At 41.1% G+C, this 25000-nt stretch overlaps 1 protein-coding gene and 1 long non-coding RNA gene across 7 annotated transcripts in view; both read right to left on the bottom strand.

Annotated features, from left to right (window-relative positions):
• LOC142488767 (uncharacterized) overlaps window positions 1–25000 on the bottom strand; it is a 433714-nt gene that overhangs the window by 242774 nt on the left and 165940 nt on the right. The gene's annotated exons all lie outside the window — the stretch shown is intronic.
• The window catches only part of MLLT10 (MLLT10 histone lysine methyltransferase DOT1L cofactor), a 157576-nt gene continuing 139098 nt past the window's right edge, over window positions 6523–25000 (bottom strand). For 5 of the 6 annotated variants that reach the window (XM_075587545.1, XM_075587541.1, XM_075587543.1 and 2 more), the window contains 6 exons: window positions 15675–15863; window positions 14669–14754; window positions 13551–13900; window positions 11899–12001; window positions 10177–10389; window positions 6523–9391 (listed from right to left, as the gene is read on the bottom strand). In XM_075587545.1, the coding sequence (XP_075443660.1) occupies window positions 9347–9391; window positions 10177–10389; window positions 11899–12001; window positions 13551–13900; window positions 14669–14754; window positions 15675–15863 (986 nt within the window). In that variant the 3' untranslated portion in view covers window positions 6523–9346. Of the gene's footprint in view, window positions 9392–10132; window positions 10390–11898; window positions 12002–13550; window positions 13901–14668; window positions 14755–15674; window positions 15864–25000 lie in introns of all 6 variants that reach the window. The other variant, XM_075587542.1, reaches the window with a different exon arrangement.

Raw genomic sequence — 25000 nt, 5'->3', positions numbered from 1 at the left:
GAAGTTTTGTCTTTCTTACAGTATTTTAACGCAGTGCAACCAAGTTACTTCCTAAAGCTGAAAGTTTGAATCCAGACTTTAACTTCAACTATCCTCATATTACATCTCCTAGAACAAATATACACCACGGCTAACATTTAAGACAGGCTTATTTCAACAGTAAATAAAATAAATGGTTATTAGATGCAAAGCCAGTGAAACCACTCACAGACAGCTGTTACGACCCTCCTGCAGTGGAAGCACTGTATGCTAGGTCAGGGGAGTGCAATCTTTTTCTCCTGCGCCCCCCTGCCGGCTGTCCTCTCAGCACGCCCCCCTCCCTTCCTCCTCCTTACCTTGGTTCCCGGCGTCTGAGCGTCATGACGTCACGTTGCTATAGCAACGTGACGTCGCATGACTCCGCAGCATCATTTGACGCCGCATTGTCATGGCAACGCATCCCCCGATGCCGACTGAACCATGGTAAGCATGGTTTACAAAGGCCTTCACCGCTTCCCCGGCACTTAATTTAAGTGACTTAGGGAGCACTGGGCCTCTGTAAACCCCGCGCCCCCGCAGTTAATCTCGAGCCCCCCAGTTTGCGCACTGCTGTGCTAGGTGGTAATGGTGAAAGGCAGGCTTGCAGACCTGTCTAAGACATGTAAATGTGCTCACAAGTAATCTTTTTATTTTATATATATATATATATATATAAAGCAACTGTAAATATTACTGTATGTTCATTTGCATGTCTTAGACAGGTCTGCAAACCTGTCTTTCCCCATTGTCACCCAGCATACAGCACTTCCACTGCAGCAAGGGATTCTGGGAAATGACATGCAAATGAGCACTCAATATATATATATATATATATATATATAGAGACAAAAAAAGAGAGAGAGAGCGCACGCCCCATAGCATAATACTGCATAAAATTTATTAAAACAAGGAAGGGGATGGGAAATGGGGGGGGGTAGGAATCGCACTCACAAGATGCAAATGGTTAAAAGGCAATTTGTGATTATATCACCACCATCCGGTTCTGGATACTGCAACACGTCTCCGTGGACTCCTTCAGGGCTGCCAGACACGATCACCAGGGACCAGATGTTAAAGGCTCCGTTCGCTGTCTGTATAGAGTCCAAAATTCCAGCTCACACTTCCAATGGCCGCAGATCGGATTCCCGCGCTTGGTGTAGGCTGCTGCGCGTGCGCGGCGTCGTCGTGATGACGTAATCGCGCTCTCAGTACCCTAACGCGTTTCGTCACCTGACCGGTAACTTTCTCAAAGGGCTGATGACATCAGCCCTTTGAGAAAGTTACCGGTCAGGTGACGAAACGCGTTAGGGTACTGAGAGCGCGATTACGTCATCACGACGACGCCGCGCACGCGCAGCAGCCTACACCAAGCGCGGGAATCCGATCTGCGGCCATTGGAAGTGTGAGCTGGAATTTTGGACTCTATACAGACAGCGAACGGAGCCTTTAACATCTGGTCCCTGGTGATCGTGTCTGGCAGCCCTGAAGGAGTCCACGGAGACGTGTTGCAGTATCCAGAACCGGATGGTGGTGATATAATCACAAATTGCCTTTTAACCATTTGCATCTTGTGAGTGCGATTCCTACCCCCCCCCATTTCCCATCCCCTTCCTTGTTTTAATAAATTTTATGCAGTATTATGCTATGGGGCGTGCGCTCTCTCTCTTTTTTTGTCTGTAGATATCTGTGGAGTTGGTTTACCCTGTGTGAGAGCAGCCTAAAGACCCCTTTCAACATCAGACATCCTATCATCATGGACTAATTATGGAAGGACTGGTTGGAGTTTTTTGATTTTTGTGTCTTTCTTTTTCTCTTTTTTGAGCACGTTCATGCACTGTTTTGTATACTTTTATTGGTTGTGTTGTATCCATATGCACTAAGGTTACATTAGTTAATTGCGATATTAACCCTTTCATACATCATTCACTTTACACAACTTTTTATTCATTAACTATAGTCATATTTAATTTATTACATCACTAATATATTTTTATTTTTTGGCGCCACACTTTTTTGTTTTATATATATATATATATATATATATATATATATATATATATATATAAAAATATAATTTGTATTTATTTTATAGACCAAGCAGAGCATGTGTGGTGGTTTCTGCTTGATAAGGTTAAGGAGTAACTCAGTACTAATGTCATGGACTTTTAAGCTGGTGAACCCAGATCAAATACAATGTCGGCTCGCCTTGTGACCTTGTACAAGTCACTCAATATCCCTGTAACTCAGCCACCACAATTGGATTGTAAGCTCTACGGGGCAGACGTATTGCACCTACATTTTATTAACAGCGATGCGTTCAGCGCTACAGAAGAAACCATTAATATAATGTGGGTGCAATATTTATCATGCAAAACAGCTTTGATATTCCAGTGCATGCATCTTCATGTGATCGCGATGGATCTTTCTACATTCATTACAAATACAATGAAGACTCCTATTATAAAAAAATATCTGTTCCTTCAACCTAAATCATTCTGCTGTCGATCCTATAAGTTACCCACCTTACTACTACCTCTGCTTTTCAACAGGGCAGTCTCTCAGCTGTGTTTAATGCTATCAACCTAAATGATATCCTGTAATCTTCGAAGTGGTAACCTGCCAGGCCCACGACTAATAAATAGGCTGTTGGTAATGTTAAGCCAACGATTCCTGCTCTTTGCCTCATTACATAAAATATGGTATACTTTGATCGGTTTCTATTAAATGCATCTCACATATGGGTGGACAAATAGCACTGGTTATAGCAACATCTTTAATAAATAAAAAAAAGTTGAATTAATGCTCCTGCAGCATCATTAACCGGTTTTGTTCTGCACACACAATTTTTTTTAGTGAGTGACTCTGAACTCGAATACCATGCTAACATACTCCAGTGAAAACATGAGTACTGTGCATCTCATTGTTTTATTATAGGTTTGCTATGTGATAACAGCAAACATTAAATATAAAGTAGGGATTATACATTCAGGTCAAAAATGCAGAGTACCAGTGACTTTTTTTCTAATACAACAGTGCAATTTGCTTAATTAGGATGTGTAAAAGACATCAAATAAAGGTTGCAAAAACCCTCAAAAGTATTTAACTTGGAACGGTCAAGTTTAAAACATAAAAATATGTATTTTTGTCCGATGTGTTTTTTTTTGTTGTAAATGCATCAATTACTAGATTTCAGCTGTCATTGCGCCTACATTACTCACATCCTAATAAAAGGTGCACATTCTAACCATAGTCTCTGTATTTGTATACTAATGGGTATGGATCAGTGGTTCCCAAGCTTTTTCGGTTCAAGGCTCCCCAAGGCGATCAGGATTTTTACGCGGCGCCCAAAGTAAAAACAAAGGTGTATATAAATACCTACCTAACAGTTGCAGTGCGCAGTTGGTGTCTCTCTCAGACACTCTCACTCTCTCTCACACACTCTAACTCTCTCTGACCTCACTCTCTCTCTCTCTGACCGCACTCTCTCTCTCTGACCTCACTCTCTCTCTCTGACCTCACTCTCTCTCTCTCAGAACTCTCTCTCTCTCTCTGACCTCACTCTCTCTCTCTCTGACCTCACTCTCTCTCTGACCTCTCTCTCTCTCTGACCTCTCTCTCTCTCTCTGACCTCACTCTCTCTCTGACCTCTCTCTCTCTCTGACCTCTCTCTCTCTCTCTGACCTCTCTCTCTCTCTCACCTCTCTCTCTCTCTGACCTCTCTCTCTCTGACCTCTCTCTCAGACACACACACAGACAGACACTCTCTCACAGACGGACACTCTCACAGACAGACGGACACTCTCTCTCACAGACGGACACTCTCTCACAGACAGACACTCTCACTCTCTCAGACAGACATACACATTATATATATATATATATATATATATATATATATATATATATACATACACACACACACCATACATACATACATATATATATATATATATATATACACACCACACATACATATATATATATATATATATATATATATATATATATATATATATATATATATAAGAAAAGGGGGAAGAGAGAGCGCACACCCATAGCGTAAAATTGTAAAATTTAATGAGGGAGAAGGGAGAGGGGGGGATAAGAATTGCACTTACAAAGGTACAATATAAACAAGCATTCTGTGATATATAATCACCACCATCCGGTTTGGAACTGCAGCCTCGTTGTCTTTGCAGTCCTTGGATGACGTCTCAGTCAATATCCAGGGTAAATGATCTCCTCTGCATCGATTAGGGAGTCCTGTAGAGTAGCTCCGAGCTGGGAAGCCTCTGCAACAATCGCGCGGGTCAGTGAGTCCCAGCACGCAGTGATGACGTCAGTGTCATGCATTTGACGTAATGACGCTCCCTGACGCGTTTCGTCACTCAACGGGTGACTTTCTCAAAGGGAAGTCAGGAGAGGGGAAAGGTCCGGTATTATATACCCTGTCTGATGATAAATTGCATTAGACAGGTATGGCTCTGATGTAGGTAATGACAGGACTATCCACTTAGGACTATCCACCTTATATGTATATACAAAAGATTATATATTTTTTTGATCTATTGAGCTTTATATTTTATATTGGTTTGGGTATATGTTAGATTTCTATATCAATCGTAGATGGGTTATTATAATTGTGTAAGTATTGTATTGTGTTGGAGGTCTATCCATCTCCAACTTAAATGAGTGGCGGTCTGTATTGTTTTTTAATTTTTTAACTTTGATTGTGTATTTTTGCTTTTTTATAGTTCAATTCCGCTTGCTTCCTTAGTTTTATTAAAACAATTAGGCAGTACGATTGTATCCACTGAAACAAGCACCGTTCCAGCTGAGAGGGGTTCGGAATTAGTCAATTTATCATCAGACAGGGTATATAATACCGGACCTTTCCCCTCTCCTGACTTCCCTTTGAGAAAGTCACCCGTTGAGTGACGAAACGCGTCAGGGAGCGTCATTACGTCAGACGCATGACACTGACGTCATCACCGCGTGCTGGGACTCACTGACCCGCGCGATTGTTGCAGAGGCTTCCCAGCTCGGAGCTACTCTACAGCAGCGGTGCGCAAACTGTGGGGCGCGACCCCCAGGGGGGGCACGACACTGCCGACGGGGGGCGCGGGGTTTACAGAGGCCCCGCGCGCTTCCCGAAGGCACTTAAATTAAGTGCCGGGGGAGCTGCAGGGCCTCTGTAAACCTAACTTACCGTGGCTCCGGCAGCTTCCTCCCTGCGGCGCCATGGCAACGCGGCGTCAAAATGACGCTGCGAGGTCATGTGACGTCACGTTGCTATGGCAACGTGACGTCATTACGCCGGAGCGCGGGTAAGTTGGGGTTGGGGGGGGCGCGGGAGCGAGGGGACAGCCGCCAGGGGGGCGCAGGGAAAAAAGTTTGCGCCCCCCTGCTCTACAGGACTCCCTAATCGATGCAGAGGAGATCATTTACCCTGGATATTGACTGAGACGTCATCCAAGGACTGCAAAGACAACGAGGCTGCAGTTCCAAACCGGATGGTGGTGATTATATATCACAGAATGCTTGTTTATATTGTACCTTTGTAAGTGCAATTCTTATCCCCCCCTCTCCCTTCTCCCTCATTAAATTTTACAATTTTACGCTATGGGTGTGCGCTCTCTCTTCCCCCTTTTCTTCTAGATTCCCTGTGGATGTGGTTTGTCCACTTTGAGAGCAGCTGGAGACCCTCAATACCAGAACTTATATCATCTATTGGACTTATCTGAGGACTGGTTTTTATACTCTTTTTTCCATTTTTGGAGACATTTATTTGCTGAATCATTGTTTAATATTTTGTTTTATTCATTGCTTGGTTACAGGTTTATTGTATTTGATTTTTTATCATTTATACTTATTTGTTTTTAATTTGCAGAGGCGCAGCTTACCCCCCTTTTTGTTATATATATATATATATATATATATATATATATATATACATACATATATATATACACACCACACATATATACATATATATATATACACACACACACACACCCCCTGCAGCCCGTTTTACACACACACACACACACACACACACACACACACACACACACACACACACACACACACACACACACACACACACACACACACACACACACACACACACACACACACACACACACACACCCTGCAGCCCGTTTTTCACACACACACACTTTTTTTTAAAATGAGCTAGCAGCCCTTGTTTCCCGCTGCTGGCGGCCCTGATCGCGGCGCCCCTCTAGCCAAGCCGCGGCGCCCTGGGAAACACTGGTATGGATACTAAGACAGAGACCTAGTGGTCAAAGAAGTTACTGAAACGTAGAATACACCAGTTTGATACCAAGTCCTTGTGACTTGTCAATTTATTGTACATACCTGCAGCCCGGGTGCTCTTTGGCACAAGGCCCTAATGTGCCTGTCTTTTTCTATGTATAATGCAGCTTCTGATAGCGCTATGTGAGAATTAAGTATTATACAGCAAATTACGGTAGTCAGAGATAAAAAAAAATTGAAGGTTTTTTTTCTTCTTTATTGTAAAAAAAAATAAAAACCCAGCAGAAATAAAATTTAACATGTTATTAGCGTAAGTACTGACCAGCACTTGTACTCAAAATGATTAAATAAGGAAATCCATATTGGTGGATAGACCAGTAGATGAGACAAAATTCACCTTTTAATAGCTATAATACCCATGAATTAATGTGCGCTTGCTAAATTAAAACAAAATTCTTAACTCATATTCATGTCAATTCAATAACTTGAAAAATACACAATAATTAGTAAAACTATATAAAAAAAAATACACCACCTTTGTGAGTTTCCAGTGCAGATAAGAAGCCAAACACATTTTAAACCAGAGAGAACCAAACTTCAAAATCAACAAGACAAAAAGGACCAGTCTTCAACGTCAATCATTCTTGTGACTGAATATTTTTCAGTAAATCTGTACTGCTTTCAAAACAGATTTCTCTTCTAAGGCCTTTAATAGCTAAATGGCAGAATTTGTTTTTACATATCAGCCTTGCAACACTCTCTCTTCCTGTCCATGATCCAGGGGGAGTCAAGTAAACCAACATTCATCTGTGCACTGCTTTCCAGGTGTATATTATGCATTTCAGCCCTCTCCAAGAAGGGGGGAAAACTTAGACCTACAATCCAGGAAATGGTGGGCAGATAACCTCTCTCCCAATCAACCCCACACAGAACACATGCTGCCATTTGCACACATGTGCAACCATGTGAGAACACTGCTCCAGATCACCAGGAAGACGGTCTCCGCATGGTAGGGAGCAGATAGGCTGATGTGAAGAAAAGATATGAAGTGATGAGCAGCCGGAAGGGAGCGGAAAACATCAGCTGCTGCCTGTGGTTTGAAGCACATTAATGCTTCAATGTTTCCAGTCGCTGTAAATTATATAAATTAACTTTTAATCTGTTAAACAAGCTGTCATATAGCAGTATTACAAGACCTTATATTCATTATTAAAATTTATTACGAAAAGCTTTATACATTGGTTTCAGTACACATGGATTTTTACATCTAAGTAAATTATCACAGGCCAACATCTTTTTGTTTGTACACATTCATACAGCATATTGTTAAGCAGTGGGTTAAACCACACTTAGTTTGCAGAAGTATGTACAAAAATTATCCATGACAAAGTTTTAAAACCCCCCCTGAAAATATAAAAATAAATTAAATTTCTTTTGTCCATTAATTTGCCGATTAGAAATATTACAAATCAAAATATTGTTTCCGTATGAATAATTTTTTTTAACAATACAAAACAGATTCACAAAAGCTTATATACAGAATGAGGTAAGAACTGTGCAGTGTAGCCCAAAGACATCTTACAGAATTAACATGTTCTTTTGGCCAAATACACAGTGGAGCTCAAATTACAGTTGGGTCTATTTCACTATTAAACCATTAATAATGTAAATGTTTAACTACAGATTAGCAGTCCTTTTACCAAATGCTTGATCTCTAACATTATATGCAAAACTATATAAAGTCAGCCACGTCATTTACCTTTGAATGACACCAATGATTGTAATGAACCATTGGAGTCATTTCCTGTTTTATATGCATTTACAAGGAAAACAGTAGGTTGGGAAATAATAATTAAAAAAAAAAAGGGTATTTAAAAAAAAAAAGTGTCAGGGGTTTAAGGTTGCATAATTAATTATTGAAAAATAAATAGTTATTTACCACAGCCAGTAGTAGTGGCATAGAAGATAGAGAGCTGCTAGTGCAATGTCAATTATTACTGCTGCTTATAAATATCATTCTCTTAGGCCTGGGATATAGAGTGCGATGGAGCGCATGGCGTCCCGCACGCCTGTAGCATGAGCCATCCGGGGCCTTTGAGAATTCTGTGACGTGTTCCTCGGGGAGGCGTGGCGGAGACGTGGCCATGACGTCACGTGAGAGGTTCAACCTCATTGGCTGAACCGCTAACGTGACCCGGCTGTCACGCGACAAAATCACATTGTTTTTTTTAGTCGTCTGAAAACGCTGTCGCTCATCGCGCGCTCTATGGTCTGCCTCATAGAGGTGCGGCCTGTTGTTCGAGATGGACGCGGCCTTAGGTGTGCACAGCAATCCAGCCCCATTGTTGCTCTTTGAGCTTTGCAACAGGCACTTGTAATAAAAGAAATTGCTGCCCCATTGAAAGGTTAGTCCTTACCCCAACCCCACTGTTTTCTGCATTCATTTTTACAACAGTCCGTAGAACAGATTAACTACTAGGATACACATCCAAGTAACACATTTCTTCTGCTTGTATTTCACAAATACCTTTTAGCAACCAACGGCAAATAGTTGGTCTGAAGGACTAACTAATAACCCTGAATTGAAATTGCACCATAATACCAACGAGCAGTAAAACCAAGTGTTTAGCAGTTACTTTGCTAATTAAGGAATCATTTAGTTCTCTGTTCAATTTAGTAGCGTCCAAGTTCAAAGTTGGATTTTTGTCACAGTGACAAAAGTTGTTGATTTTCAGTGTTTTTACCTTTCTCGGACTTCTTTCTCACAATGTAGCCACGTTTCAGTGCAACAAAGCAACAAGAACGTTAAAACAATAAATAGCTGAAGGCTTTGTAGAAATAACGCCATTGTTTCCTCTTTCCGGACCTGAGGGGTTTGCAACGTGTGGCAGTGTGTTGCATTTCCCTTCAGCCCTGAAGGGGTCCAGATAAACACTTTGCCGAGTCCATTGTCTTCACTTGCATTGCTTCATTGCTACAAAAAGGAAGACTTCTGTTTGCAGCGAGCCAAGTGCCACAAATGTATACGTGCTTCCCAGTCTCTCATAAGTCAACTTTTGTCTTGCATAACTGGTCCGGTTTTATCACCGAGTCTCTGCAGTAAAAGAAAACATTTTACTCACCGGCATTAGTTTTTATCACAGGATTCCTACAGATGAATTATAGCATTTACAAATCACCTTGTTTGAAGCCTCACTCATTGCAAAGCATTCACAGACACAAAACATTCAAGCCAGCTGTGCGGTTAAAGAATATACATAAAAAGAATATTAAAGCATATCTAGCATAAAAAGAAGCCTTTTTTCCAGGACTGATGCATTTGATGCAAGTTTCTTAGGTAGACATGGTAAATAAAAGAATAGACCTATATAAAAAAAACGCAAAACAATCTAGAGAAATACATTGAAACACCTGATCAAAATATGTGCTTCAAGATCATAAACCAAATCTCTATATTGTATGCATAATACACTTATTTCAGGAGGAGTAATTTTTGATGGCACAATGTGCTTGATATATATAGCCCCAGGAACCCCTAGGTAGTCTACCTCACTGAAGTAAGCATACATTTGTGAAACTCTCATGAGTCTCTAAACTTCATTTATTTAGGAGCTTGTCAGCTACACTATACTATACAGTAGTATAAAGCAAAGTGAAATACCAGACATATACTGTATACACACTTGTTTGTCTAGCAGTCTAGCCTGTTTCAACTAATAATAAAGCATATTACTACATCACATCAAAAAAGAAGGGAACACCATAAAGGATAATGCAGTATGGGTCCTTCCTGCTTTGCTTCCATTCAAAGGTTCATTTAGAAAGAACATGTTACTTTTATTGTTGGAATGAGGTCCGAGATGACGGAAACACGCTTACAGCCACTTTCTGTGCTGCATTATCTCCATGCATGGCAAGGAAGGGGTTAATAGTGGTTGAATGAAGAGGGACAGCTTGAGTTCCACCCAGCATGTTATTCAGGGATAGCTGTGCTGCTCCAGGAATCTGCAGCTGCTGCAATTCTGGCTGGTGGTGTTGGTGATGTTGGTGGTGTTGCTGCATTAACTGATACAGGAGGGCCTGGTGCTGATCCTGGGAACGGGAAACACGGACAAGTGATCAGAATAAACAAAACGGTGTGGTGAAGTAGTGGTTGTGGTGGTCCTGTCAAAACATAAGACTGAATTGCAGCTGGTTCTTTTAAATATATCATTTTAAGTATATGGTGTTTTTTTTTTATCTGAGACTTGTGAGGACCAATGCAGGACACTCAAATTGCTTCACTGCAGAGGCCACCAGTGATACTGTGTGTCAAAACACACCTTTTTATGCTGTGGACTTCGACATATATACCTTTATTTATTTTATATATTCGGGATAGAAAACTAGTAGCTAATTCCTCCATAAGATATAGAAATCCATGAAAATGTGAGTTGGAGAGAAATGTTGGAAGCTGCTGGAAGGATTTCCCTCTTACATGGGGCAAAAACAATGCAAATGAATGGTAACATTTGTAAAACTGTTCCATGAAATGTGTGTGCGTATGATGGGGCCTCGTGGTGGCGAGTGATAGTCCCATGGTCAGTGAATAAAGAGGCTCACACAGACCCCTGCACTGCAATGTGGTGCAGGACACCTCAGTATCAAAATCATTCTGGGAAAGCTGCCAAATGCGCTGAAAATTAAGGTGGTCTCGTTTTACAGCCAGGAGCTGGTCTGCTGCTACCACCATAAATATATAGGTGATGTACAGCAACACTTCTCACCAGAAGCAAGGCCTTGAATTTAAAGAAGCAATCCAAGCGGCACTTAAAATAAATAAATAAATATGCAGCATTTGATTACCTTTATTGAAAGCAAATTACCTAAGCTGCCCATCGATTAGTTCTAGAACGGTCAGCAAAATCCTGCTTCCCAGGGCTCACTATTTTTCAATCAATCCTTCAGTCAGTGCAACTCAGCAGCTACAATGTATCATATTACTAAAGGTAACATTATCTATTGTTACAGTTTGCAGCTCAAATTGCCAGGAATATTGGTAACAAATGATCCTAAACAGGAAAGTGTTGCAAAGATCTTGCACTGCTGGGGAGGTGAACTAAAACCTGCTGTAGAAATCAAAAGATGCTCCGTATATGAAATCTCATTAAAAATGGCATTAAGCGTTGAATAATAAAAACTAAAGTATGTATTATCTAATACAGCAGTGCGCAAACTGGGGGGGCGCTAGATTTTCTGGGGGGGCGCGGCAGTTAAGAAAGGTCCCGCGCTCTCCCCCCAGGAATTTAAATTAGATGCCGGGGACCGCGCGGGGCCTCTATAATATACTTACCTTCCAGCGATGCGTCGACACGTTACCATGACGTCACATGACCCCGCACGTCATTTAACGCCGGGGTCGAGCAGGGGTGGGGAGGCGCCGAGAGCAAGCAGGGGTGCGCACGGGGAAAAGTTTGCACACCCCTGATCTAATAGTACAGAACTGTTTTATTTTTTTTTAAATCCACGTGTAGGATATTGCATGGATTGCTCCTTTAAATCAAACACTACACATCATATATCCTTGATTTTGCATTGTTTTACTACAGTTCTGGTACTTACTGGTGTGAGCTGTTGAGAACTCAACAGCTGCTGAAATTGCTGGTGTTGCTGATGAAGGAGTAGCTGTCTCTGTTGTTCAGAGAGTAGCCCTAATCCTGAGGCACTGCAAGAAAACCAAACAAATGTGGAATCATATTTAACACACTTTTTCAGTATGTTCTGCAGCGACCTGCAACGCATTATATAACAATGCACTACAGGCCCAATTACTGCAAAGAAGGGTCTAACCATAGCAATGTAGAATATTTATCCATTTAGCCTGGCAAGGCAGCAGCTAGTGTGCAATAAATTATACGCAGAATTAGGATAAACCTAGTCTAGCACTGGCCCTAACTTTAAGCCAGAGGTCAACAGGCTAGCAACAAACATGCTTCCCAAGAGATTTTAACAGGGAGAATGCTTGCTATATACCATTACAAATGATAAACTTTTATTCAGCATACTATACTACTGGGAGAAGTAAAGATATTGAAAGTAGAAATAACTAAGAGTACAAAATCAAGTGATATGGGAAATGAGTAGGATTCAGAGCCATCAGGGGGAGAGGTGTATTTAGGGGGTAAACGAAAGGACTGAAGGTCAACATGGAAATCTAAAAAAAACTAAAGGTAAAGAAGGGCAAATACGAAGAGAGGGAGCAGAGAGGACAGCGGGGAAACATGACACAAAGAAATGGTGATGTTCCAATAAGGGAGGTAAAATAACGTCATCTTAAAAAGAAAAAAAAAGCACTTTCACATTTTTCCAATATAATTGAAGAACTAGTCCCATTTCACTTAAAAGAAAAACACAAAGCCATGTAACATATACACAGCTATTTCTATGGTTCTTTAGAATATTGTGGGAGATTGTCTGACAAAAACCAATAACTTAGGTTATAATTATATTCTGATTTGTGAGGGGATAGTTAAAGGATCTCACCTAAATGAGATCAAAATGATTTCAAGGCTGTAGGGATATCACATGGGTTTAAAAAAATAAAAATAAATATATATATTTTTTACAATATTATTCACAACTGCTCCCATATTTAAGAGAAATAACCTGATAGCAATATTTCTTTCCTCCATTGAAAACGTCTGGATGATCAGACACCGAAGCGTTTACCAAGTAGGTCTAATGATGCAAATTAAGTAACTATTTGGCCTTGGTAGCTGGTTAGAATAGTCTTCCATCGCAGGTGAAAAGCAACCTATGAGTCTAATAGGGTTTCTAAGTAAGATTCAATCGCCCTTAAAGTAACAATTTTACGTATTTGCATTCTGTTAAAAAGTAATGTTTCCCTTCTCTTCTAGTTCACTGAATTCAAGATATTACCTACTTATATTCCGGTGTTTGACCAATGATGGCCTCATAATTACTAGTCAAACAATGGACAAAACAAAACCAGCTCACCTCTAGTTTTAAGGGCCAAACAGTTCCATTGCCAAAATAGCATTAGATAAATATTGTAAAAACCCTCTAAAGTTTTTGTTTACTATGGAAAAGCAAAACAATTATTTTAAACCACTTAAAACATTTTTCTTTTTAAAAATCAGAAAGTATTTTATCAGCTACATTAAACATGCCAATATCCGTAGGTCACGTTCATTCTAAGAGGGACTGCTCCTTTACCAGCAAAGTGATCTTAGTAAATAGAATTGCAATGTTACCTGTTTGTTAATGTGGAAGTAATAGGGTGTGACATACTAGGTAATATTGACCCGTGGGTAAGAGTAGTAGTCTGAGGCAAAGTGGCAGGAGTCTGGATTACTCCATTTAAAGCCCCTACAATGCCATTGAGTGCCAGCTGGTTTGCTGGCAAGGCTCCAATTATTGCACCCACACCTGGCACCGTCGAAAAAGCTGGTGTGACTGTTTGAATGCCACTTGTTAGTGTTCCCATTGTCACACCATTGATCCGATGAACCCCTTGGACTTGCTGTGCTGGACTCTGCCTATCAGGTGGTGGAGTTGAAAGAGAGGATGAGCTGCTGGTGCTTTGTCCACTCGAGGTTAGATCCTAAAAATAAAAAAAAGACAGACAACAACATGTAACAATATACCGATAATTACAAATAACCTTTGATAAAAATCATCATTTAGTTAAATTAAGGCTCTTGAAATAAATAAGCCTACAAAGAACACAAGGTAATTTACAATTTTTCCCTCTGTATTTTTATGCAGTGTATACAATACTTTACATAGATTTTTTTCAGGCACATGTCTTTTCTCTATAGAACCCTCAATCTAATAGAGGCAGTTAGGCAAATTACTTGCTCAACGTCAGGCACAAATATCTATGGTGGGAGGTATGGGAGGAACTAGGCATTTTGGCACCGGGGCAAGTTTCACCAAATGCGGCCTCCGCACCCCCCCTTCTCTCTCCTCCCCCATTCTCACACAGCCCTCCAACCCCCATTCCCCCCTTCTCTCTGACCCACCTCCACCCATTCTCTCACTCCCCCCTCTCATTTACAAGTCCCTACCTGGAGCAGGGGGAGGTCCGTCCTGGCAGCAGACGCCGGAAATTAACCGACTTACGGGTCTGACCACTGGGCTAAGCCCCAACAACTGCTCCTCGGCCACCGCCATCTTCCTCCCACCTCTGCTCTTCTCCGCCCACTAAATTGCAGCACTTGGGGTCACCTGGCGCACCCCCCCCCACCCGCACCTCTGGTGGGAGATATTGATTAATGTCCCGACTAACACATACAAATGTGCATCCTTGTACTTGGCAACCACATGATATAGTGTAAGTCAATGTTATTGCCATGGAAATGTAACCTACCTGATTGTGAATAGGAAGTGTGTTGTCTGTCTGAAAGTTTCCAAAGTGAGGGCTTTTACTGATATTCAATGAATCAGTAGTAGATACTGGAGAAAAAAATATATATACATTATTTGTGCGTTGGGGTAAATAATCCCAATACCATTACACTGACATAAATTTTTTAAATCAACAAAACCAATGCGTCATAAGCATGTTGAAGCTTAGTATGATTAATCCCAATCACACTTGATGGAACAAGAGATATGTAGCCTTTCCCATATGAGCCAGGAAATTGTATTAAGTAAAATTTAAATAGAAGTTTACAGACATTAATACTTTTATTAACTTCTGCATATAAAAGTGGACAAAAATCTATACCTGTGGAATCAAATATTTTGCCAACTTAAATCATGCAATGCCAGAGAGCTATCCAAACCATTCACAGCTTGGGATATCCCACTGGCATTGAACATACAAGTGGTGCTATGTAATTATGGTCCCCAAACAGAAATATATTATGGAGAAGGGTCACTAACTTCATCCATACCGTAACTCTTCAATGGTAAACTCAATGTACTACTTAGAATCTCTTTTAAAGCAATTACACGTGTATGTACAGTATGTGCACCCAAAACATACCCTGTTCTGGACGATTCTCATTACAGGATCACAGCTGTCTTACAAAATGTTCTGCACATTGTTTCTCAGTGCATCATCACAGCTTCAGGCTTTGGTCTTACTTAGTCTATTTAATGAACAAGGCTAAGGGGTCATGTTTACCCATATAACAGAAGTGCTAATTTAAGGGGACAAAATCTCCCAAAATGGGGGAAACCAAAGTATTTGAACCAACAAGCCCCAACACCATGCTTTAGTCTTCAGGGCCCGTTGGTGCGCTAATCATATGCTTACTTTACTTGTCTAGAACCCGATTTGCCTATATAATAGAGAAAAAAATCTATCAAAACCACAGGATTGTTTTAGGCGATGCCATGGTGTCCGTGGGAAAGGTTTCTGGCCTTACCATTCTGTAATGGATATGTATGCACTTGGGGTGATGCGTTAGGGTTGGAAGTTATTGTCGGAAAAGGAATAGAGAGTTGTGCATTTAGCAGTTGGAGGCGCTCCTTTTTGGCTGTCAGATTCTTGATCTGTTCCTCCAGGCGCCTGTTCTCTACCTGCAGTTGGTGTAGTGATTTCAGCATTCCTAAAACTAAGAAGAAATAAAAGGTGTATTTGTGAATATTTTAAAGTTGTGTCATAAAATTTACACTTCTTTAACCATTTTGTGAACCGTCATGGCCCTGTGTAAAAGGGTTAACACGAAAATACAGTTTCTAAACTACAACGCTGAAGAAATTCTGTTATATATGAAGCAAATTGTATTAAAGTCAGAATAACTAACATTTCCTGTAAGCAAAACTGTACACTTTATTTCTTCAGCAGAAAGTACAAAAGTGACCATTGAATAATATTGCCATGATCATTTGTATTGTATTATTACGTACTAGCTAAAGTACCCGACTTCTCACGGGTTGCAGGAATCTGGAGTAAACTTTTCCATTGGAGACTTGAAACGGTAAATCAATTGATAATGGCGACCTCTTTAACCCATTCAATAATTTGACCTTCCAGTGAATGAGGCTGCACCCCCAACCCCAGAGACTCCCACCCAAAATTAGTGACATTCACCCTCTTCACTGACACTCACTCAGTGACCTTTCTTACACCCTCACCTGGGGTTTTTTTTTTTTTCTGCTTTCCTATCCTCTGTTTTAGCCATAGATTCCTATGGTAATCAGTATCACTGACCTGAGGAAGAGAGGAGAACTCTCGAAAGCTTGTCCTATGACATAAATTGTTAGTCCAAATAAAAAAAGGTATCACCTAATGCTGAAGAACTCATTTATTCTGCACTCCTTCTAAGGAATATTCGTAAAGACGCCAGCTCAACACAGCGACCAATCACTTACATCCCTGCAAAGCAAAGACCAATCAGCGGCCTTGTGCAGAGAAATTGAACAATCAGTGGCCTCGCTAAGAGCAAACAACCAATCAGAGGCGGTGCAGTTAAAAACAGGAGGGAATAAAATCCCAAAATAAAAAATAACCCTTAAGTATGAATGCATTTAGGTATCACGGTCTTGGAACTATGGCTCTGACTGACAGACACACAGGCTGTTTTATTATTATTATTATTATAGATTAAAGGTAAATGAGTATCAATAGGAACCGCATTTAAAGTTTTCCTATTTTAAAGTGAACATTTGTGTCTATGAAGTCAGACAGGAGTTATATATTCTGCATGTACATCATGCCAGGTAAGAACTTCAGTTTCAGTGACATGGAACAAATTGCATTCTCTTCATCTTCAGGTTCATTTGAATCATCCGTTAACCCCTCTCGATAACATTGATCCCCCTCTGTGCTTTGTTTGTCTAAATCTGGTATGTTAGTGGGCTTTTACATTAAATGTAATGTCTGCCAATTAGGCAGCTTTATTGGTGGGTTTATGCGATTGTTTAGTATAAATTTGAACCTAGTCTGGGGAAGCATAGCAGGAGTAGGACATTAGCAGTGAACAGTAGTAAGTATCTGGAGTTATACAGGAGTTATATAAAATAGATGGACTTTAGTCTGTCTGGATCCTTCAGCAACTTCATCTACGTGAGGATATTACTGGGCAGCTTTACAGCCCTTGTTGAGCTCACCTATCTACAATACCGTATTTCCTCGATTGTAAGACGCACCATCGATTTTGCATTTACAATCGAGGAAAATTACTTTTTCACTTAACATGTTTCAGGAGAGGTCCCATGTCAGCGGAGGATGAAGCGGGCGGCGGAGGCAAGAGAGGACCCACGTCTGCAGATGGATGAAGATGGACAACGGACGGGAGTGCGGCAGGACAGGTCCCAAGTCTGCAGGTGAATGAAGATAAAACGACAGCGGGCGTGTGGTAGCAGGAGATCATAATAGCAGAAGAGCTGAGCAGGAGCAGAGCGGCCTAGGGGAACGGCCTGGGAGGTGCACACTGTACACCGGAAGTTGACTGGTGTCTGACTTCCGGTTACAGTGTGCACCTCCCAAGCTGTTCCCCTATGCCGCTCTGCTCCTGCTCAGCTCTCCTGCTGCCACCGGCCATCCGCTGTCTTCTTATCTTCATTCACCTGCAGACTTGGGACATGTCCTGCCACACTTCCGCCACCTGCTTCATCCTCTGCTGACATGGGACCTCTCCTGAAACATGGAGAGGGGGTTAGTACTGTAGACACTTTTTTTTTTTTTTTTAATACATCGATTCTAAGATGCACCCCGATTTCAGACATGTGAAAATCGGAAAAAAGGTGCGTCTTAGAATTGAGGAAATAGGGTAATATTGTACACTTGTAAGCCTGCACCATTAAAGCCCCTCCCCCATCCCCACTTTCATCTACCACAGTCTCTCCCAATACTTCTCCTTGTTCGCACACATGTTCCTCTCTTGACTAACTCATGCTCAAATTCCCTCTGAAACCTATTTTAACACACCCTGGCGCTTCCTAATGTGACAAGCTTTTGGAAGCAGCTGAAGGGACACACCATCATTAAGTAATGACTTCAGCCACCTCTCAGCTTTGGCCTACCTATACTCTGCTCTCCCCTATTTGCCTCCGCACTTTCACTTTTGCCTCTGCCCCATGCTCCTACACGTTCACCCACAAACCCTCCTCCCTAATTTCCCATGCTCTACTGTCCTTTCCCTCATTCGCAAGTCATCAACTCCATCTGCTTCTCACATTACAACCCAATCGCCCCCAAAAAACAGCAACTCCCTATTCCACTCTTCCTCTTCTTACTAGTACTATTACTCCTACCCATGTCCCATAATCCTGGCATTATCCACATACCAATCCTTTCACACCCCAAGACCTACCTCAAAGTCTCTTCCTCGCCACGCACTGCTAATAACTCCAACCTGATTCCCATTTCACCTCTCCCTTCCCTTTACCTGTGCCCTGTGCAACGCACAATCTGTGAAATACATGACATTCATTTCCCACTCTTTGAACCTCCTAGCCCTAACAGAAACCTGGCTCGCCCCTCAGACACCACCTCTCCTGCTGCTCTCTCCTATGGTGGTCTCTCCTTTAGCTACACCCCCAGAACAGGGGACAGGGCAGAGGAGTTTGCCTACTACTTTCCCCATGCTGCACATTTCATGTTATACCCTCATTCCCCCCGCACCTCCTCCTTCGAAGTCCACGCTGTCCATCTCTTTTCCCCCCTTTCCCTCCATGTCGCCCCCCTGGACCTACATCTCAATTTCTTGACAACTTTGCCACTTGGTTTCCTCGCTTCCGCTCTTCTGACACACCTACTATCATCCTGGGAGATTTTAACATACCTATTAACAATCTCAATGCCACTTCAGCTGCCCATATTATTGCTTTAACCTTCTCCTATGGTCTCACCCAGTGGACCACCTCTCCTACTGACTGCAATGGCCACTCCCTTTACTTTGTTCTGCTCTCTCTAACTCCTTTAACACACCCTTCTCTCTCTCTAATCATCTCCTACTAACCTGTAGCCTCACTCTACCCTCTACAACACCTATTTCCACGCGCACATACAGAAACCTACATGTTCTAGGCCCCCTGCAATTTTCAAGATTTCAACAACCTCTCCTCTCTCCCCTTTCATGTATCAGACTCTGTCCCAGCTTTCAGACATTTTAAAACTCCCCGAAACCTCACCTTTTCAAGGAAACCTCCCTGGCATACCTCTAACATCCACCACCCACACCCCTCTCTTAGCCCATTGGGACCAGCTGTGCGGCTGGACCACTCTCTACGCTATGTAACAACTCCCCCCTCAAACCTTAATGGGATCAGCTGTCGGGCTGGGCCATACCCCAGCCAACAATCAGCAACCACGCTACCTTTCCGTTCCAACATTGTCCCTCATTCCCTGTAGAGTGTAAGCTCTAAGGAGCAGGACCCTCATTACCTCTCTGTTTCTGTTTGTCCTTATTTGTATGTAACTCTGTTTATGTAATTATCACATCTATGCACCCCCATTGTACTGCGCTGCGGAATATGTTGGTGCTTTATAAATAAATTATTCTAATAACTTGTGCAAATTATTTACTCTATGTAACACAGAAGCTATACATTATTATGTTCTAAACTCCCACAAACACATTTGTTTTTATCCAAGTCATTTGGCAACATAAATTAAAAACGAATAAACAAAAAAAAGTGTGTGGACTTGAATTTTTTCAAAATTGAAGGCAAATCCCCAAAATAAAACATATAACATTAGACAAACAAAAGAATCCAAGCTCATGAACATTGACATCGCACTGAAAATCAAGCTAATTAGAGCTTGGAGCTTATGCAAAACGTAACAAATGCAACATACAATATTTGCCTGCAACATACCTAGACTAGCTTTGGCAATTAAAAAAAAATTGTCAAGGGATGCAAGACTGTTCAACGTATCATGATTAGAACAGTTCCAACGTCAAGCATGACAAAAATGTACACTTCACTTTTTTTTATTTTAAATCAGCCATGTCACATATAATGGGGGTAAAAGCATAAAACGTTATTATAAACAAGCAATGCATTTAAAACATTTTTTAATATTGTCTCGGACTATAAAATATTGGGTTATCTGATTTGTTATGGAATGGCTTATTTAAATAAGGACACATACACCCCTATAGATCCGCTGACCTACCTACTGGGCAGACCGAGGGAGGAAATCGATCGCCCAGTATGGAAATTAATCTCCTTCATTTTAACAGCAGCAAGATGCTCAGTGGTGTCCCTGGAAGAAGATATCTCCCCCCTCAAAACAATCGGTGAGGAAGAGACTGAACGAAGTGATGTTAAAGGCAAAATTGACAGCATTCCTCAACCACTCGACGGAGAGGTTCTGTAATATATGGGAGCCTTGGTTGACCCATTGAGCGCGCCAGTTATATTCTCTCACCAATAAAGTTAATAAAGATGGATTGCCGGATTGGTACGGGGAAGCGCCGGCTGGAGAAGGAAGGGACCCTACCCCTTCTCTCCCCTCCCCCTCTTCTTCCCTTCACCGTCTTTCCTTCTCTTTCTTTTTCTCTTGGATCTAGTTCTCTGGACCACTGAGCGACCCTGGAGGTCCATCACATTCCTGTGTGGTTACCTTCAGTGGCCTCCCACCCCCACCTCCTCCCCCCTGTATCTTTCAGTGGCCCCCCATCCCCACCCCCACCTCCTCCCCCCTGTATCTTTCAACAAAAAGAAAACAATTGTTACTGTATTAGGCTATTTCTACTCTGAAATGTTTGTTATATGACGTATCAATACCTAATAAAAATGTTTGGAAAATAAATACCGGTAAATAAGGACACATACATATACATATACATTATCTATAATATATATATATTAGATATAGATATGGACACATGATACATAAAGCTTGGCCCCCTGCAGACGCACTTACTAGAACTCCCTCCCACTGTCTCTGTACGTTCTCCCTACCTACCAATTAGATTGTAAGCTCCTCGGAGCAGGGACTCCTTCCTTAATGTTACTTTTACAGTATGTCTGAAGCACTTATTCCCGTGATCTGTTATTTATATTATTTGTTATTTATATGATATGTATTACTACTGTGAAGCGCTATGTACATTTATGGCGCTATATAAATAAAGACATACAATACAATATATACACATACATACATATAGTATTATATTTCTCGGGGGGGGGGGCACATACCAAGTTTGTTTTAAACATCATTTAGACTTTGGGAATTTTAATAAACACAGTAAAAAAATATAGATATAAAATATAGATATTATTAGGTTAAATAAACAGGGTGGTCTCATTTGTAAGAGACCACACAAAAACACGTTTTTACTACAAAAATCCTCAACCACCAAAACCTGCTGGAAAATGTTGCAATGTAGAAAGTGATATGGATCAAAAGAAGATAGGAAATGGAATTGCAGCTTCCATCTACTGTGTACATTGTTTCCAAATCACAGACTCATGCTTCAGACTCATCAAAGGAAATATGTCTGTAGTTCTGTGCTTGTCAGTCTGTCAATGCAAATAAGGCCTTCCTAATCAGATCTTGACCACCAAGGTTTCTGGGCCCATGGGCCTCTGGATTTCCTGGTCTTTGATGAACTGTAAGGGAACAGATTTTCCCGGCAGGATCTCATGGCGCCACATGAGTGAAATCTGCACTGGCAAACATCAGCTTTATTCAGACAAGCATCTCACAAATGTAACATGGTACCAGTCCATAGGAATCAATTATACAATCATAAAAATATAGATGCCAATGTGCAAAACCAATTTGTGGAGGGCACAACTAGAATGATGAGATTATATAGGACACATGTTTCGCCTGTTTTTAACCGGAATTCACATTTTCATCCTTTAATCAATCCAGTATTTTTTTAAGATCATGAACCCATTTTTTTCTTGCATAACTTTTCAGGATAAAAAGTAATATTGGTTGGTAAAGCAAAAGATATTTAATAAGCTATTAACATGTCGGGTTTTCCGGATATCAAAGCTTCAGCACAGGTGGCTCAAACAGTGCCTCAGTCTTTGACTGCACCACCTGTGCTGAAGCAGGGATATCCTGTTTATTTATGTAACTGTATTTGTAACCATGTATTATTTGTTTTACTCTGTACCCAGGACATACTTGAAAACGAGAGGTAACTCTCAATGTATTACTTCCTGGTAAAATATTGTATAAATAAATAAATAATCCGGAAAACCTGACCTGTTGGTAGCACTTGAGGACTGGAGTTGGCTACCCCTGCTCTGTACCATTACAGATCCATCTTTGTACCTACAAGGTTTTAAGGGGGTCTTAAATATAGTTGTAGTTTAATCTCATGAGACATACAGTAATAGTATTTTCCGTCACTTACATATTATTTACTTTATTATTAGTCTGAGCATTTGAAGGACAAATAGTTATTTGACTTCCCCCGCACAGTCAAACATTTATTGGCGGTTTTCCTGCTTATTTTATTGTTCAACATGATTTACATATTGTGTGGTAACTTCGGGACCAATGAGCCCCATGGAATATAATGTTAATATTTGCTCAATTAACTTATTGGGTAAGAAATGCAACCAAGACAGACATGCTGCTAATTGTAGAAGTTCACTTTTTGTTGAAGGAAAAAATATTTATTACTACTTTTAGGGGAAATTCTGCTCTTATTTTAGCCCTTCCTAAGAGAAAGCAACACAATGCAGCCATGGAAGGGTTAAATGATATACAACACTGTACTACTGTATAATGCAAAGTTGATTATTGTAACAAGTGCAGTCGAGTAATATTTTCTTTTGCCCAGATACTTCGGGCATGTGGATTACTTTGCTTCCGAAATAGCTGTACTATATAGTAAAGCTTGCTTTGGTATTAATGCTGCTGCAACCACAGAATAAGGGCCCTCAAGTCTGTTTCTAGAAAAGCGTGTACAGTACAATAAAGTTTTCTTTGTTTCTCTTGACCTCTTCCTGGGGTAGATTTATCTCTTGGAATAGTCACATCTGGTCATTTCCCAAGGATTTAGCTCATCCATCCTCTCTAAGCACATAGAAAGGGGGTCTTAGTGTGCCCAAATGAGATGCAATAGGACTTTGGTAAACCTGTCCTCTAGCTATCATGTTTAAAGGATTATCCCTGCATGAATTTCCTCACAATTAGCATTTTTTTGTCAGAATACCATTCATAAAAGATACTATAACAGGAGAAGATTCACGTTCACTGCCATCAAACTTTAGTTACTTAAAGCTGCAGTTCAGTCTATATCCTGCATGTGTGTTTTTTTTAATAAATCAGTTCTGTAGTAAGAAATAATACTTTTAGCATTTTCTGTTTTTAAAAAAACAACTTTGAAAGACCAATTTTCTTGTATTCTATTTTAACAAGCATTTGCTAAGGCACTGCCCCTTCATGTCCTGTCACAAACCCAGGCACACCCCTTTGTCAGCACTGCCCTCCCTCTCTCTAAACGTGCACTAGCATCTGGTCACATGATCTTCCTCATACAGTAGTACATTCAAGGAAGCTGGAGAAAAGGGATCAGCCATGCATAGCAGCTCGGATAGGCGATTTCAAACTTATTACAGTGTTTATTCCATTCATTGCACGTGTATATAATGTAAAATTGTAATAATTCCATTTATAGCAAACGTGTATATGTGAATATTATTTAGATGTATATGTATGTTACTGAAATGTGGAGTGAGTGTGTAGGTAAATACACACAATACACTTCCACTGCATATATATATATATATATATATATATATATATATATATATATATATATATATATATATTATATATGTATGTATATGTGAAGTTATGTGAGTAAAAAAGTGACAAAAACCCTCCATAGCAAGGCAAATAGCAAATGGAAATATTACTGTATGCTCATTTGTATGTATATATATATTTATATACACACACACTTCAAATACGGATAGTGATTCACGTAAATGATATATATATTCACTTTCTGGGAGTATAAGAGTGACTGTCCTGTTGTTCCTTTTTTTGTATCCATCATTGAATGGTATGCACCCTCTCTTTACGTTTATTTTATACTAGCTGAGAGACCCGGCGTTGCCCGGGATGTAATGTTCCCGCTCCTCTCTCTCTCCTCACCCCTCCCCCTCTCTCTGTTTGTCCCCCATTCACATCAATCCAGTTCCCCCCCTCCCTCCTTTACAGCTTCATGCAGTGTGTGTGCGTCAGTCATTGTGTGTGCGTCAGTCAGTCAGTGTGTGTGCGCGCGCGTCAGTGAGTCTGACGCAGAAACACAAACACACACACAGACTGACTGACGCACACACACACACAGTCAGTGTGTGCGTGTGTGTGTGCCTCAGTCAGTCAGTGTGTGCGTGCGGCAGTCAGTCAGTCAGTCATTCAGTCAGTGTGTGGGTGTGGGGGTGTGCGCGCGCGCGCGTCAGTAAGTGTGTGTGTGTCAGTCAGTGTGTGTGTGTGTGTCAGTCAGTGTGTGTCAGTCAGTGTGTGTGTGTGTGTGTGTGTCAGTGTGTGTGTGTGTCAGTGTGTGTGTGTGTCAGTGTATGTGTGTGTGTGTGTACCATTCATTGTGTGTGTGCGCGCGCGCGTCAGTCTGTGTGTGTGCGCGCGTGGGTGTGGGGGTGCGCGCGTGCGTCAGTCAGTGTGTGTGTGTGTCAGTGTGTGTGTCAGTGTGTGTGTGTCAGTGTGTGTGTGTGTGTGTGTTTGTTTGTGTCAGTGTGTGTGTGTGTGTGTGTGTCAGTGTGTGTGTGTGTGTGCAGCAGTCAGTGTGTGTGTGTGCAGCAG

Source organism: Ascaphus truei, chromosome 2, assembly GCF_040206685.1.
Source record: "Ascaphus truei isolate aAscTru1 chromosome 2, aAscTru1.hap1, whole genome shotgun sequence".
In the NCBI taxonomy this organism is placed as follows: Eukaryota; Metazoa; Chordata; class Amphibia; order Anura; family Ascaphidae; genus Ascaphus; species Ascaphus truei.
Note: the sequence above shows the minus strand (reverse complement) of the source record. Positions and strands in the feature narration are given on the sequence as shown.